The sequence below is a fragment of the Vicugna pacos genome, chromosome 3, assembly GCF_048564905.1.
Source record: "Vicugna pacos chromosome 3, VicPac4, whole genome shotgun sequence".
NCBI classification, from domain to species: Eukaryota; Metazoa; Chordata; class Mammalia; order Artiodactyla; family Camelidae; genus Vicugna; species Vicugna pacos.
This window is the reverse complement of record NC_132989.1, coordinates 88,688,205-88,701,682: the sequence shown is the minus strand read 5'-3', so window position 1 is coordinate 88,701,682 and position 13,478 is coordinate 88,688,205. Positions and strand designations below refer to the sequence as shown.

Sequence of the window (13,478 nt, the reverse complement as noted above, 5' to 3'; positions counted from 1 at the left end):
CTAAAAGGTCCACACAAAAGCTACTAGAGCTGATTGAAGAATTCAGCAAGGTAGCAGTTTACAAGATTAACATTCAAAAATCAGTTGCATTACTTTATGCTAATGATGAATCAACAGAAAAAGAAAGTAAAGAAACAATCCCCTTTAAAATAGCACCCAAAGTAATAAAATACCTAGGAGTAAATCTAACCAAGGAGGTGAAAGACTTATACACGGAAAACTATAAACCACTGATGAAGGAAATTAAAGACTTCTACAAAATGGAAAGATATCCCATGCTCCTGGATTGGAAGAATCAATATTGTTAAAATGGTCATACTGCCCAAGGCAATCTATGGATTTAATGCAATCCCTATCAAATTACCCAGGACATATTTCATAGAACTAGAACAAAGCATAATAAAATTTATATGGAACCACAAAAGACCTAGAATTGCAAAAACATTACTGAAGAAAAAGAAAGAGGCTGGAGGAATAACTCTCCCAGACTTCAGACAATACTACAGAGCTACAGTCATCAAGACAGCATGGTATTAGTACAAAAACAGACATATGAACCAATGGAACAGAATAGAGAGCCCAGAAATGAACCCACAAATTTTTGGTCAACTCATCTTCAACAAAGGAGGCAAGAATATACAATGGAACAAAGACAGTCTCTTCAGCAAATTGTGTTGGGAAAACTGGACAGCAGCATGTAAATCAATGAAGCTAGAACACTCCCTTACACCATACACAAAAATAAACTCAAAATGGATCAAAGACTTAAACATAAGACAAGATACAATAAACCTCCTAGAAGAAAACATAGGCAAAACGTTATTTCACATACAACTCAAAAATGTTCTCCTAGGGCAGTCTACCCAAGCAATAGAAATAAAAGCAAGAATAAACAAATGCGACCTAATTAAACTTACAAGCTTCTGCACAGCAAAGGAAACCATAAGTAAAACAAAATGACAACCTACGGAATGGGAGAAAATTTTTGCAAATGAAACCGACAAATGCTTGATCTCCAGAATGTATAAGAAGCTCATAAGTATAATAAGAAGAAAACAAACGACCCAATCCAAAAATGGGCAGAAGACCAAAACAAGCAATTCTCCAAGGAAGACATACAAATGATCAATAGGCACATAAAAAAATGCTCAGTATCACTAACTATCAGAAAAATGCAAATCAAAACTATGATGAGGTATCACCTCACACCAGTCAGAATGGCCATCGTTCAAAAGCCCACAAATGACAAATGCTGGAGAGGCTGTGGAGAAATGGGAACCCTCCTACACTGCTGGTGGGAATGCAGTTTGGTGTGGCCACTGTGGAAAACAGTGTGGAGATTCCTCAAAGGACTAGGAATAGACTTGCCATATGACCCAGGAATCCTGCTCCTGGGCATATATCCAGAAGGAACCCTACTTCAGAAAGACGCCTGCACCCCAGTGTTCATAGCAGCACTATTTACAATAGCCAAGACATGAAAACAGCCTAAATGTCCATCAACAGATGACTGGATAAGGAAGATGTGGTATATTTAAAATGAAAAATGACAACATAATGCCATTTGCAGCAACATGGATGTCCCTGGAGAATGTCATTCTAAGTGAAATAAGCCAGAAAGAGAAAGAAAAATACCATATGAGATCGCTCATATGTGGAATCTAAAAAAAAAAAAAAAAAGACAAACGAACTTGTTTACAAAACAGAAACAGAGTCGTAGACATAGAATACAAACTTGTGGTTGCCAAGGTGGCAGGGGGGTGGGAAGGGACAGACTGGGATTTCAAACTTTGTAGATACTGACATATGCAGAATAGATAAACAAGATTATACTGTATAGCACAGGGAAATATATACAAGATCTTGTAGCTCACAGCAAACAAAATGTGACAATGAATATACGTACGTTCGTGTATAACTGAAAAATTGTGCTGTACACTGGAATTTGACACAACATTGTAAAATGACTATAACTCAATAAAAAAAATTTTTTTAAATAAAAATAAAAAAATTATCTGGGCATTGTATTATTTGAAACACAATACATTTACCAGTCAGTGATATGTTATGACTCTCCAAAGAAAGGTTAGAATATTTTGTCATCGTTTCTTCACGGACAGGTGGAGTTGTAAAAGGTGAAGCTGTAAGAAAAAGAGCACATGAATATATTATTATTAAGATTAAATGACTGTCTGAAAGCTAGTTCACAACAGCTAATGTGGTACACTGTTATCTATTGATGAGAAATAATATTTTCAGAAAGCTCTAATTAACTAGGTCTTATATGCTCCACTGACATTCGGAAATACATTGGGCTATTAAATGTGACAAAATTTCCAATTTTTCCTATGCTCTTTTTTTATTGAAAAATTTCTATTGATTTACATCAAGTGGCTTAAAATAAAGCACTTTCCTTTTCTTATCCTGTAATTTGTAGTTTCTTTATAAAACATAAATGAAGACATTAAGGAATTAAATAAGAGTGCCAGAAAAAAAGAAAGACAAAAAAGGCAGAGAGCATAAGAGGACAAATAGGGACAGAGAGACCACAATAAAGGGCATAAAAAAGGAACAGAAGAGAGAGGGCTGGGCAGCAGAGGACAGAGATTAAAAATGGATGCCCAGTGAGTCTGCACTGCACTTTGTTTTTCAGCTAGGGTGACAGTCCAGTATGCCCTCTACCAAACCGACTTTTGGTTTTCTTCTGCTCTTATCTCTTCTTTCAAAAACTTTCATCAAAGAAACAAGGTTTCAAAAGGGAGGGAATAGCTCAGTGGTAGAGTGCATGCCTAGCATGCCTGAGGTCCTGGGTTCAATCCCCAGTACCTCCATTAAAAAAATAAATTAGCCTAATTGCCTCCCACCACCAAACAAAAATTAAAAAAAACAAGGTTTCCATTTCCACCTGTCTCACTCTCCTCAAAGCTTCCTTTTTTAACACTAGCTACTGTTTCTTTGACATTAGGACACAGCCCTTACTTGCCACTAAAACTACCCCAACTCTACCAAACAAGTCAGAGAAGGAGAAGGGCTCATTATTGTAAACTTGGCTGCATTCTTAAATCTTTTCATTCACTTTAAATTAAACCTGGGCCTTTTTATTCCACATTTTTAATACTCTGCTCTGAAAGTTATTCCTAGTGCAAGATTAGATTTCTAGTTCTTTCCTTTTCTTATATATATGAAAAGTGTTATCAAAGCTAGTGATCATTTTGTTGCTTCAGCTTATACACAGCTTTTACAATAGAGCCCAATAAAAAAAAAATCTACTTCACAGAACCTACTTTTCCAGTTAAGTCATGTTCCAAACATTTGACCACTTCTGATACAGCCCTGAAAGGTGGGATGTGCTTTCCCATAAAATAATCCTGAAATAAATAATATACCTAAATCATACTACCGTCAGGCAGTGATTATTTAGAATAACATGCCGTGAGTTTCTCACTGGGCTGACAGGAATAAAAAACCTCCTTCACCCACACCGATCATTCATTCATTCATTCATATTCTTTCTCTGTCACTCTCTGTGAACACACACACACACACACACACACACACACACACACACACACACACACACACACACACACACACACTCTGCCAGAAAGGCCCCTATCAACATGAAAATTCTTTTTTTTCTTTTTTCTTTTCTTGAGCATAGCTCACTTAGAGGTTGTATTAAAGAGAAAATACCTCCGGAAGATCAAGGCAGGTGCTGTTCCCTTCTGGATAGGACGTCAGGAGGGTGCAGATGGGAAGGAAAGAACGGTTCTACTCTCTCATCTGTTCTGTGATGCTTACAAACATAAGCTGTGATATCTTTGCTTTCTTTGCTAGGGAGACCTTTTCTTTTGGCCTGACCTCCGAGAGCAGAATGCTGTCCTGAAGGTCCTCACCACAGTGTTTATCTCTGAAACAAGCCCATAACCCTTTTGAGATGGTCTGACATTTTTTTATTATTATTATTATTATTATTATTATTATTATTATTTGTATCAGCAACAGTAAGAGTGACATAAGCTAGGGAAAATGCTGTCCTGGTTCTTATTTTACTTAAATTAGTGAATATTTAGAGCATACACGCTTGATGCTGATAATATGAAGCTGAGTAAACTTGGTTCTTGGAAGGCTGCATGGATCCTAAAAATACTGGTTTAGGCCCACAGTTTGTGACTGAGAGTCATTAAAATTTCAGAGTAACACCCATTCATAGTATTGACTATAACAAGCCTGTGTATCATATACAAGTTGGCATGTGAGCTACAGAGTAGGAAGCATGATCTGTATCTCTGAGGGACTCTGAGGGTGAAATAGAGATGGAGATAACACCAAGGAGAAAAATTCATCATCAGGACATGGCTGGACGGGCCCACCTAGGACCTGAATTAGAACAAGGAGAGAAAAGGGGGCTAGGCTTGGCTGGGGCAAAATCTAAGCTTCTAAAAGTTGAAGGAATAGGAGGAAAAGGAAAACCCAAGCTTCAAGAGTAGGGAAGTTTGGGTAGTTCCAGAATATGCTAGCTGTTGTGACCACTTCCAATTGCCAGCTCATATATTAAAAATACAATCAGATATCCATAAACCAGCCACCACCTGTATCCTAATTTCATAACGCCTTCAAAGCATTCGCCTTGATCAAGCTCCAGATCCTACTGAACAAGCCCCAGATGCTAAAGGGCATGTGTAGCTGTTGTGATTTTTGCCTTAGGGAAGCATTCCGGTTAAGAGATGACATATACAGACATCTTGAGTACACGAGCAGGGCAGTCTGCAGAGAGTGTAAGAATAGTAAAAGTGAGAAGTTCTTTGTTTAACCAAGATTTTTTTTCAATCAAAAAAGTGAGAATGTAAACCTTATTGCTTTCAGTAGGAGGGCAGCTGGCCGGGGGCTGATTCAGCTGACTTCGGTGTTTCAAAGGAAATTGGCAGGAGGTTCAGGCAGATGTGGTTTGAATACTTCCCTGAAAGGATCAGGCTGAGTCACAAAAAGAGGTACAAAATGGAGAGGCAGGAATTTGCATCCTGATCCAAGTTCTGCCACTGACTTGTTAGTTGGGGTTTCATTTCACAGAGAAAGAAAGGAGGGTCAGAGAAGCTGGATACCACTGAGTGATGGTGCCAAGATGGTAACATGGGTTCCTCAGGTTATCACACTCACCCCTCTCTTTATCATGGCTGAATCATTCCACTCGGCATTCTTTAACAGGTGGTGGCCAAAAATGCCAACATAAGAGAGTAGCACCAGTAGTAAGATTTGTTTTTCTCCCTCTACATGGGAAATGGGGCATGAGGTGTTGGGTCAAAGAACTGAGTAACATTCTAATTTTCACCTATTATTTTGTGTGATATTGCAACATGGTCTCTACTCAGATATCTTTCACAGATTACATTTTAAAATAGGCATTGCTAGAAAGGTTTATAATTTATGCTATTAACATTTTAAATGAAATAAACATGCTATAATTTCTACTTTAATATTAAGGTAACATTTTCACATATTTAACTTTAGGGCCCTACTTAATTGAAGTAAACTGGAAACTAAAAAAGAAGATAAGTAACACTAGAAAACTGCATCAGGTTTTAACATTTGCTTTTACTTAAATCAGAAAATAAGTTTGACTATACCTCTACACCTCCCCCCACTCCAAAAAAAATCCATGTTTTAAAATCTTGGCAGAGTCTGGACTTCATTTAGAGAAAGATGTAAGAAAAAGCTATTAGTAGGATGGAAATTATTTTAGTAAATCTTAATTTTAGCATTCTGATATATAGCATTATAAATGTACAACCCAATTACAGAAACACAATAACCTAAGAGTGGATAATATATACTATTTATAAACAGAAGGTTTGAAACTCAGAATGTATTTCCTCATAGAAACTATACTATATATTATATTTGGCATGAGATCCCATGCCAAATTGTAAAAGCCACTTAAGCCATAATATAGCTGAACTATAGCATTAAAATATGTAATTGCCATTATTGCTTATAAACAGTGCATTTAGAGTCCTATCTCTTGGTTCTTGGAATATAGTATTCCTATCCCCTGTCCATAACTGCAGTAGTAGGAAAAAGAGGGGAGAGGGATAAGGCCACCTTGCTTCCTAGACACTATACCCCAGAGAGAGTTTGTCAAGAAAAGAAGAAAAGAGAAAAGAAGGTTTGGCAAGAAAATAAATTCTTGATGGGAACATTTATAATCTAAGTCAGGGACAGATAATAGTCCAGATAGGGAACTCACTTTTTTACATAGTATGGGAACTACTGGACAAGAAGGCCATTTTCAGACTAGCTTAAAAAAAATTAAAGAACAATTAAAAAGCCTAATGACAAAAGTAATGTGCACTTTTACACAGCCTTGTTAAACTATTTTTTTAAATTTGGTCATATAGAAATACAAATAAATTGAACTTTTTTAAAATACGATTTTTTCAATAGAATGTATTTTGAAGGGCAGCATGGAATGATGCTTCAGACTACCTCTACATGGGTCATTAAGATATTTTAACAATGAAACTTATGCCAAATAAAATTCTTAAAAACATAAAAACCCAAAAGTTTGACAGGATATCTGCTTTTTCTAGAGACTGTAGGGTTTTTCTGGTTTGGGTTGTGTTTTTTTAATGTTTCATCCACTAGGTTATTCTTTGATAAGATTGAGATTTTGCTCAGTGGTTCTCAACTAAGGGTGATTCTGCCCACCCCCCCAACACCTTGCTCAGGGGATATTTAGCAATGTCTGGAGACATTCAGGTTGTCACAATTTAGGTGTTACTACTTGTATCTACTAGGTTATATTAGTTTCCTAGGGTTGTCATACCAAATTACCATAAATATGGTGGCTTCATCAGCAGTTTATTCTCGCATAGTTCTAGAGGCTAGACACCTGAAATCCAGGTCCAGGGCCTTGCTTCGTCTGAAGGTGCTAGGTAAGAATTCCTCCTTGCCTCTTCTTAGCTTCTGGTGGTTGCCAGCAATCCTTGGCATTCCTTGGCTTCTGGCTGCATCACTCCAATCTCTGGCTCCATCTTTACATGGCCATCTTCCCTCTGTGTATTTGGTTTCTGTATCCGTATCTCCCTCTCTCTTCTTTCATAAAGACCACAGTCATTGGGTTAAGGGTCTATCTTAATGTAGTATGACCTCATTTTACCTTGATTACATCTGCAAAGATCCTACTCGAAAATAAGGTCATTTTCACAGGTACCAATGGTCAGGACCTGAATATCTTTGGGGGGAGGAGGGCTGGGACACAAATTCACCCACTACAAAGGCGGAGGCCAGGGATGCTACTAAACATTCTACAACAGAGAATTATCCAGCCCCAAATGTACTATTGCCAAGGTTGAGAAATTCTGATTTCAAAACAGATACATCTTCAACCCTGATTCTTCAATGTGATGATTTTTAATAAGCTTCAAAATGGCCCTGTGGCCCCGAGGTCTTGTTTTACATAGTTTAGGTACATATATTTTAACACATGAAAATTTCTTGCATCCCTTCTTTGCCAACCACATCCTCCTGGGGCCTTTTTTGAGGACATTTTATGAAGAGGCACCAAGTGCTGGATGGAGTTTTGAAATGCAAAGCAGGAAACAAGTTATAGCTATTAGCTAGCTCCAGTCTCTTGGCAATATCATAAAGCACTCTGGACTTCAAGATCAATCATATGAGACATCTAAATTCCCCTTTGGGACCTCAGAACTGTGTAATTATAAGGTATAATAATAAAAAGGCTCTATCTTGGAAGTAGGGATACATTAGTAATGATATAACCACAATAACTTTAACAATGCCAGAAAAAAAAGTGTTATTTTCAATTAAAAGAGAAATCCCATTTTTAAAGATAACATCTATTATTTCTATACTAACAACATATTATTTGAGATATTTTATTGTACCTGAATAATGACTATGTTTTATTAGGAGTAGAGAGTTTATATTAAATAAAACATCATGAGGTTTTTCTCTTCTACGTCAATGTGTGTGTCCTAAGTTGTTTATTTCTAAGGTTCACATAATATTGGGAAATATGTGAGGCCAGCTACATAAACGTAACTTGAAAAGATTACCATCTAGGACAAACAGTCTCCACACTCATAATGTCTCTGTTGAGGACAAATTCTTCTTTGGAAAATGGTACCTAATTACATAAACTGATGACTATTTCTCAGCTATCCTTGTGGTTTGTCTGTGTTAACTCAGGCTTTCTCAGAAAGAGTTGAAATTCTTTTTGCTTCTTTTCAAGCAATCTCAAACTAACAGAAAAGCTTCAAGTACAGAATAAAGAATGTTTCCCCTGAACCACTGGAGAATAAGCTGCTGACCTGATGACGTTGTAATACAGTTGGATTTGGAGTAGACACCTTTGGCAGAAATATCACAGAGGTGGTGTGGTCTTCTCACTGCATCCTATCATATGACACACAATTTTTATTTCTCTCTTTCCTTATGATTTTCACTTTGATCATTTGATTAAAGTGGCATCTACCAGGCTTTGCCACTGTAAAGTTATTCTTTTCCCTTTTCATTAATATGATTTTGTGGGAAGTTACCTTGAAACCATGTAATATTTTGTGCCTCATCAAACTTCAATTGATTCATCTAATTAATTTAGTTTAGTATGTTCTCATGAGTACCTATATTATTCAATGGCATTATTCAGTAGATATTAGTGGATACTAGTCCCTTAGTACCATTATTTATTGTGATTCTCAATTTGACTCAGATTTGTTCTCAGTGGGAGCCCTTTTACTATGGTTTTCTGTATCCTTTTGACATCACCCCTCATTGTCTGAACACGTCACTGCCTTCTGGCACGAAATGTTCCAGGCTTATCTTGTCCTTTCCCAGCTCCAGTCCTGAAATCAGCCATTTCTACAAGAAGTCCTAGTTACTATTAGTAAAAAATGGTGTTAAGGATCAAGATTTGGGTCTAAATATTCTTATCAGTGTTGAGAAACCTCTGCTCCATCTCAGTGGATAGAGCTAAGAATACATGCGTGGATATTCATACACACACACACACAACAAATATATAATGGGTATAATATACATACATATATATAGTTGACTCTTAAACAACTTGGGTTTGAACTTCAAGGGTCCACTTATACTCAGATTTTTTTTAATAGTAAATACCACATTACTACATTGTCCATGGTTGGTTGACTCTAAGAGGAACTACACTAATACAGAGAGTTGACTATAAATTATACACAGATTAACCTTTGTGTTGTTCAAGGGTCAACTGTAAATATAATGACATTATGCATTATACATATATTTACACACATATGTCAATATCTGCATCTATTTATCAAGACATAGACATAAGACATGGATATACAGATAGATATTTAAAATCAGGAAATCACACTAAGGCTGCCAACTGCAATCCAACACCACAAGGTTCATTCTAGTTTTCCCCATTTCTTTATTTCCTTCTTCTCTAGAGAAAAACCTGGATTCAGTTATCCTTACTAGCTTTACTTATTTGCTCAATCCCCCCATATATAACTAATCTCTCATTGCTACTCTTGGTCCCAAAGAGATGTCTTTTCACCCACTCAGACTCCGGCATCCTGAACTGCCTGCCCTCCTGTATGCTTTACCTCCATCCTGTGATCAGGATCAGACACTGCATGTCACCCCTGGATAGAAGCCCTTGTCACTCTGCTTAGCTTTGAGGCTGGGCGCCAGGCCACGCCTCTCTGCAGAAGCACCTACCTCACTGTGCTCAGATTCTAACACTCTACACAGGGCTGTTCTCCTACCTGGATGCCATCCTGACGCGACTCAGCCTCCAATTCTCTGATCTAACAGGGGAAATGCCTCTCTGCATTCTTCCATCTAATAGCTATAGGGCTCATTCCCAAAAGGGAAGAGATGGAGATCAGAGGTGGGGCAAAAGACCAGGAAGAGGAAAAACCAGTTGAACTAAGTCTTAACAAATGTGCATATATAATGTAATTTTCCATGTGATGATAATTTAGGGTCAACATTTTGATGCATCAGATACAACCCTATTAAACATAGGCTTATATTTAATCTGTTCCTTTAAAGTTTAAACTTCTTGAAAGCTAAAAACTGCTAAAGTTTTATACTTAGATATAGATTAACACAATGTCAGGCACATGTAGGTGCTTGAATGATATTTGTTCCAACAAATGTTTATTACTGGACAGTTTCTGTGTGTTGGGGGTGGTGTCTCTAGAAATGAAGGAAGCCAATCAAGGAAGCATATAAGCACTGTTCTCTGGAAGAGTTAAAAATGATCATTTCAAATGACTCCCCTACAATATTTTTCAAAAAATAAGCATGACCCATTCTTTCAGTTTATTCACCCATAAAAGGATAATAATAATGTTTAAATATTCCCATTTATGTAGCATATCTCCTTTATGAAGAGATTTTACATTTCCTACTCAGTTAAAACAGCCTAAAAGAGTTAAGGTGAGTCTTTGTGCCAAACTTTATTCCAAGACTCAAACTGAGTCAGCAAGCCCTTCACCCCAAATCAAGCATTTGTATTCACATACTCTGCTCCCTGTCAGTGATTCCAAACTTTCACTTACCTCAGAGAGACAACTAAGTATTGTGTTTAAGAAAACAGGCTTAGAAGTCGAATTGAACAAAGCTAAATTTCCTGCTCTACTGCTTCACTAATTATGTATACTTGGGCAATTTTTTAGCCTACCTAAATTCCAATTTCCTCATCTGAATGTCAGGGATAATAAAAGCTAACCCACAGGCCTACAAACCACATAGTGCAATGCCTGGCACATTATGTAGTAAATATGATACAGTATTTGTTATACAGTAAATAGGATAAATTTATTAATAAAGTGATAACCATTTTTGTTATTAACATTTGGCCCCAAATTTTAGGTCTATAGAACACCTATGTCCAAGGAATTCAGAAGCATCTAGATAAAAATAGCCAGTAAACTTCACAATGGCCTTTGGCAAAGAGGAAACTGAATCTCACAGAGATCAATACAGCAACTATAAAATGAACTGAGGTTGCCTCACAATTTTTAATTCTACCTTAAAATCAGATGCTAACATCATGCCTTTATATATCACATTATTCCATAATTTTAGCTTAAGTGGAGCTAAAAGGACAGCTCTTACACTGCATACTTTCACAGACATTTGCCACACATGCATAGATGTCATTCTGTTTATTTACAACTTTATCTGTTAATTCATTCCACCTTCACTTGTTTTCTTTTCTTTTCTTTTTGTGTATAAGTCTGCTCTAAGTGTCAATCTAAACCTGACTCCCTGATACCAATACATACCTACCCAACAGTGCACTCTCCAGGCCATATCATTTTAAAGCAATGGTTTTCAACCTGCTTAGGATCACATGATTAAAATCATATGGGAGCACTTAAAACTCCACATCCAGTCTGAATCCCAGGCCAATGAAATCAGAATTTTTGAGGGCAGGATCCATGTATAAGTATTTTTCAAGCTCACTGGTAACATACAGCCAAGTCAAGAACCAAAGTTCTAGGGCACATCTCTAATACAGGGGTCCTCAGAACTGCAAGATTCTAGGGTGAATGATAGGGTGAATCCGGGATAGCCTCAAGGTGAAAAAAAGTCCTTGATCATTCTTTGTAAGTGGCATGAATGAAGAAGAGAAAGGTGGTGAGAAAGTGGAGTGAGAAAGTTTAGAAACTGAGGCAACCCAAAATGTTTTGTCCAAGTTGTTAACAACTAGGCCTTTTAAAGGACATTTATTTAAAAATGAATAATCCTATTCTTTGATTATCTTTCCATCTTTAAAGTACGTTGCAAAAAAAAAAAAAACCTACATGCTATAAGCTCATAAAATTGAATTCCTATGAAAAGCTGAAAACCTTGTGAAGAATAATATCCTGATTTTAGTTACTGATGGGTAGTATTTGCCAGCTTGAGAAGTGGTCAATTTTCCTAATTAGCTGCTAATACTTTTAAATTTAAAACACAAGAACTTGCATTAGAAAGTAGGTTAGATGGAATACTTTCATTACAAAAAGGAATTATAAGCAAGTAAAGCTAAAATGGCAAATTTGGTGTTGGTTTGGTAATGCTTCGCACATAAATCCGCCTTTCAAAGTTAAATAAATAAAATCTCTCTCTCCCCGTTTTCAGAGACCGTGGTGTAAAAAAAGATACACACACACTTTATCCTTCAATCGTGGAGCTTTGGTTGGTTGGTTCTGCTGTTTCAACTTAGCTCTAAAAAACATCCTCAAAGCCAACCCACCTGCCAAGAGGTGATATTTAAGCCTCGCTATCAACTGAAGTGAAGAGAGCTGGCCTTGGGAAATGTGGCTTTCATAAATCCTGCCACTTAAGCAGAGGCCAAGTCGCTGCCTTGCTCTCGCCCGCACCTTTACGCCCTCTTCCTAGGAACACCCAGACACTGTCCTACTACCCACGCCCCAGACTTGCGGGGCGCTGTTGCTTCCAGATTCACGCCTTGGAGCGGAGAAGCCCGCGCCGCCCGGGTCTCTCATCCATCTTAGATAACCCAAGAGTGGCCAGCGGGCGGAGGCGGCCGCCGCTCCCCACCCGCGGTCTCCAGCATCCCCGCGCCTCTCCCCTGCAATCCCCGCGCGCTCTCCTCCCCCTCCTCGGCCCAGCATCCATCACACCTGAGGGATGGCCGTCCGCCAAGCTCGGGCGCGCTGCAGCGAGAAGACACAGGAGGAGCAGCGGCAGGAGCGGCGCCCGGGGCCGCATGAGGCCGGGGAGGGCGCGCATGGCGCCCGCAGGTCCGCTGCGGTCCTTACGCACCACAGTCGGTTCCCGGGGTCGCTGCGCACACCCCGGAGGCCCGGCGCCGGCTGCCAAGCCCGGGGTCAGGACACTCGAGAAAAGGCAGAGTGGGAGGGGCCGTCCGCCTTGCCCTCCTCCCCCGAGACACTCAACAGCGCCCAACCGCTGCCGACCCAGAACTACGTCCGGCCCGCCATCAAATTATGCAGCGCGCAGCCCGCCGCAGGCGCGCCCGGATGTTCGGTGGCCACCTCCTCGCCTCATCCTCTCCCGCCAGCGTCCTCCCGCCAGGTCAGGGAGGAAGATTGCTAAAGACGCCGGGCAGTTGACGCCTAGACCATTTCCTGGGGGAGAGGTTGAAACTCCTAATATCTATATATCTATCTGCAGGCTGTCCTTTGCAGTTCATCTGAAGCAGGGTTCACTTATTTACTTTGGTGGGACAGATGAGAGGATGGAGAACACTTTTTAGATCCCCCCTTCAATCCCTGGGTTATTAAGGAGGCTTAGGTTTGCGCTGGTGGAGGGCGCTACCCAGCTGCCTGGCATCCTGGGTTAATCTGGCTTTGCTCTGCGTACCAATCGCACACACCCTCCCCTCCAGTCTCTGAAGGCTTAACCGGTTCTCTCTAGATTAAGGTTTCAGGGTCCCAGGGCCCCACCGTGTATCTGTTACTTGTTTCCTTTTGTTAGCTTAG

General features: G+C 39.1%; 1 protein-coding gene across 1 annotated transcript in view; it reads right to left on the bottom strand.

The window, feature by feature from the left end:
* EMB (embigin) overlaps positions 1-13,008 on the bottom strand; it is a 47,999-nt gene extending 34,991 nt beyond the window's left edge. Inside the window, exons 1-2 of the mRNA XM_015242126.3 lie at positions 12,657-13,008; positions 2,052-2,141 (exon numbers count right to left, since the gene is read on the bottom strand). Coding sequence (XP_015097612.1) covers positions 2,052-2,141; positions 12,657-12,765 — 199 coding nt within the window. The 5' untranslated portion in view covers positions 12,766-13,008. The remainder of the gene's footprint in view (positions 1-2,051; positions 2,142-12,656) is intronic.
* Positions 13,009-13,478: the final 470 nt, after the last annotated feature.